The following is a 4,417-nucleotide window of genomic DNA, read 5'->3' on the forward strand; positions in this document are numbered from 1 at the left end:
AACCTGCCACCTTACGTGTATATGGCTGGCACTTTAGCCACTTGAGCCACAGGCGCCGAGCCTAGTATACATTTTTAAAGAAAAAAACAACAGGAAAAAACTCCAATGTCAACCATTATAAATACACCAAAAAAAAAAAAAAAGACTAGAAAGATACCTGTAATTATTATAACAGGGATTAATTTTGGTTAGTGGAATTACATGGCTTTTTAAATCTCTTTTTAGCTTAATGAGTTTTATTACATTTTCTACAATGAACATCTGTTCATTTCATAATAAAAAAAGAATTTGTAGAATTTGTTCTTCCTTTTTAAGAAACAACTACCAACAAATTATAGCACATCTATACAAAGGAATATCAATGGCCATTAAAAAAAAAGTTGTAGAAGAATATTTATTAATATGAAAAAAAGTCTGATATGTTATTAGCTGACCATACTATAAAACAGTATGTTCAGGATGATCCCACTGTTTTGCTTAAAAATAAACAAACAAAATGTCTATGAATACATACAAAACACCCTGACAGGAAATATACCAAAATAGTAGTAGTGTTTTATTCATCTAGGCAGTAGATTAGATTATTTTTCTTATTCCTGCTTTGGTATTTTGGCCAATCTTCCTCTACTAAATATAAATTCCAATATGCAAAAAAAAAAAAAAAAAAAAAACTTTAAAAAAATCTAGATTTTTTTAAAATAAAAAGTTAGCTTGTCAAATAAAAGAGAGACAAAGATAAGCAGGGGTATCTTACTGAACCATGATCCTTCTTTATGAAGCTTTCCAGCTTCCCCACAGCTCTCCTATTTAAGTCTATACAAAACACGTTTCCTTCAGGCAAAGTAAGTCAACATCCACCCTTCCTCTTGTTCCAGACTTGGTAATGCCAGAGTGGGACATGGAATGAAGCAGCAGAGGCTGCCCCACCCAGCAGGGAAAACACATCATCTGAAACTTTTAACAAGACCCTGGTGGAGAAGAGGGTCTAGGGAAAAAAATTTAACTGCCTTCTTGGGCTGTAGATTTGATTACAAGTAAATATAATTTACAATCATTTGATTAAGGAAATGCACTATTTACGTTGCAAATAACATACTAACTAGAGAATTAGACTCTCAGACTTGGCAGAGACCTCTGAGATCATCTAAAGACAATCTCCAGCACACTGTCTTTAGAACGCTATGTAAATATTGACTGGAAACAATAACAGAGATGTCACGCCAGAATATCTTAAGTAAACAGTTCAAAAACCTGGCTTCCTGTTTATACAATTTTAAGTCACTTCACTGCTAGCCATAAGGTGATTCAGCACTCTGAATTTCTTGATTCTCATACATAATAAAGGGACTACAAAGGACAGCTGAAAAGCCGGAAGACAAAGGAAGGAACCAAAGTAAACAAGGATGTGTGCCCTTCAGCCCAAACTAAAAGATCTATCGACTAGACCGTAGTTCAATCTATTTCCAGATCACTGTCCTCACTATGACAGGCAGCAGAGTTACGCACAGATGTCAACACCAAAACTTCTTTTTCTGGGAGTAATCCAAATTCTTGGAGAAAGGCTTCAAGGTCTACAGCGAAGAAATCCTCCCCTAGCTGATCAGTGACACGAACAAAATTACCAATTAGTTCACCCCCCTTATAGATCAGTAGGGCAGGAAGGGCATTTCTGGTGAACCGGCTGCTGGCCCCAATAACTGAGCTCTTCACCCGGCAGAATTTGACAGCCGGGTACTCCGCTGCGAGGCAGATCATGCAACCATTCATGGCTTCGGTCCCTGGAATGCCATCCTCATAAATATGGACCATGATGAGAGTACTTTTCTGTTCTTTATCAATCATGTCTAAAAACCCTTCTCCACTAGGAATCTCAAAAACCTGCTTGAATTGGGGCCCCTTGTGAAGTTGCTGCCGCATCTCTTCCATTCTCTGCTTCCGGTATTGCTGCAGAAATTCTTCGTCATCTTGGTCCTCATTCATCATGGCAAACTCCTTCAGAGTCATCTATAGGAGGACCAGCAAGTGAACACTCAGGATAATAACAAACATGTACTGCATGCTTACAGTGTACAAGGCACCAAGCTAAGTGCTTTACATCTCACTGAATTCTTATAATAACCCAGTGGGAAAGGACTTTCATTATCCCCATTTTATACATGAGGTTCCAAGACATGATATTACTTGCACAAATTCACCCAGGGAGTAAGTGTAAGACCAGAGCTCAAATCAGATTTTAGAAATCCTGGTTTTAAATACCTTGCTGCCTCTCGATCTGAATAGGCAGCATCAGATATCACTGCATGAGTTTCCATCTTATCAGTTTTGACAATGGATTATTTTAGTCACCCTTACGTTTTTGTTGAAAAGAAAACAGGACATCAAGGAATTAAAAAAAAAATTAAAATCCCTGTCCTGAACAACTCCCCACCACACATACACTCCCTGAAAATTTTTCTTTTTATTACTAGTCACATGCTAAAATAGTTCTGCTTTTATAACAGTAGCCATGGGTATACTAATTAGGTTTTTGAAACTTAGATAGTATTTCTTCATATTTCCAAATATTTTTTAAAAATTATATATAGTTATCATATTTTGCTTTCCCACTCCCCTAATTCTGGCATCAGTTCTGTTCTAAGGCACTCTCTCGAAACTGAGCAGGAGCAGCCTCTCTCAAGACTGACTCATGTGGTCATATAATTTTGCCTCATTCTGGTCCTTCACCTCAGCATAAGGAAGCAGCTGTCAGTAGCATACACAATACCTTGCAGCCAGCTTAAATTACAAAAGCATCTTCCTTGTTCTGGCCTGGTGCAGCGATACCTCAACTCCCTAATAAATCCTAGCTCTGCCTGATCTTGTATAGATTAGTGGTTAGGCAGTGGGGACCACATTAGATCAAAACAGATGTTGTTACTATATCATAACCATTATGAGTTTACTATTTTACTTATATCCAATTTTCTTCCCATCTCATAGCTCTCTACTCTATCTTAGCCTACCAGAGTGGCTCCTTCTAACCTCTTAAGGTCTTTGCCAGAGTCTAATACCCTGAATCATCCTCCTGAATGACTCCTAGCTTAATCCTCTTACCTACCGCCTGATCCTGTCTGATATTTTAGCTTTGGGTTATAGCTAAATGATCTCAGGCACTCCTAGACATTCATCTATAGTCAGAGGCATAGGAGGAAATAAAGAACCCCATTTAACACTTAGAAGACGGGAGGACATCAGGGACCTTGTTCCAAGTACCTTCCAGAGTGTCTATTTGCTTCTATTATAAGACCTCCTTAGAAAATCTCTCACGAATAGGTTTCAGATGAAACAAAGCAACATGGTGGAAAGAACATGAAAATCTCAGTCCGAATCCTAGCTCCTGCTCCCATTTACCAGTTGTATAGCCCTGAACAAGTCTCTAAATACTCTCTACACATTGTTTCATCATGTGTAAACTGGGGATAATACCACTACCCTCAGAAGGTTATTTCTGGCCCAAAGTAAAACCTCAATAAAAGAAGGAAAACTAACATTCACTGAGCACTTTCAATGGGCCAGGCACTATGTAGGGCCTTTTACCCACACAGCCTAAGCAAGGATACTGACCTCATTTGACCAATGAAAAACCAGACTCAGAAAGGAAGAGACCTTCTCACAGTCATTCAAACAGCCAAAATTCAAACCCAGATGGGGCTGAGTTATGACATGGCTCTGTAATTCCTCTTGTACTGAAGCTTCTCAGAGGCCAAATCACTAACCTAGTTTTAGCAGCCCAGGCAGCTTCTGAGAAAAGCCTGAGTGCTGCTATTACCTTCCCACTGATCTTTTCCTGGAGGTCCTGCTGTTTCTGTTGCTCCTCCTCTTCATCCAGATGAGACCTGCAGGTCATGGACAGCTTCTTGATCAGCCTCTCCATCTCCCGGCACTGCTCCTCCCTTTGCTCTGTCTCCAACTGCTTGAAGCGGCGCCAGTCATTGATCACACCTTTTGGACCTGAGTGAGCATGGACAAAGACCAAAGACAGTGGGCTAGGAATCAGGAATCATTTCACATCTGTAGGTGAGAGCCAACCTCTGTCTGAAGCTTGCTCTATCTATTGCAGAGTTAATGCAGAGCCTCTGGGCATTCTGCCCAGTATAGACCACCGTGGTCTACATAAAATGATGAGCACTACAGCACAGTTTGCAACAATTAAAGGGCCAAGCTTATGCCCAACATTAGAAAACAAGTTAAATAAATTATAATTCATCTACTCACAGGCAATTAAAGCAACTCTTAGAAAGAACAAGGCAGGCTCGGCGCCTGTGGCTCAAGTGGCTAAGGCACCAGCCACGTACACCCAAGGTGGCAGGTTCGAATCCAGCCCGGCCCGCCAAACAACAATGACGGTTGCAACCAAAAAATAGCCGGGCGTTGTGGC

The 4,417-nt window shown here is 40.0% G+C and overlaps 1 protein-coding gene across 2 annotated transcripts in view; it reads right to left on the bottom strand.

The window, feature by feature from the left end:
• Positions 1-1,315: 1,315 nt before the first annotated feature.
• Positions 1,316-4,417, bottom strand: part of PDCL (phosducin like) — a 9,293-nt gene continuing 6,191 nt past the window's right edge. For both annotated transcript variants that reach the window (XM_003785281.2, XM_023510608.1), the window contains exons 3-4: positions 3,809-3,990; positions 1,316-2,004 (exon numbers count right to left, since the gene is read on the bottom strand). In XM_003785281.2, the coding sequence (XP_003785329.1) occupies positions 1,453-2,004; positions 3,809-3,990 (734 nt within the window). In that variant the 3' untranslated portion in view covers positions 1,316-1,452. The remainder of the gene's footprint in view (positions 2,005-3,808; positions 3,991-4,417) is intronic.

This window comes from Otolemur garnettii, unplaced genomic scaffold (assembly GCF_000181295.1).
Source record: "Otolemur garnettii isolate 467f Iridium unplaced genomic scaffold, OtoGar3 scaffold00014, whole genome shotgun sequence".
Lineage (NCBI taxonomy): Eukaryota > Metazoa > Chordata > Mammalia > Primates > Galagidae > Otolemur > Otolemur garnettii.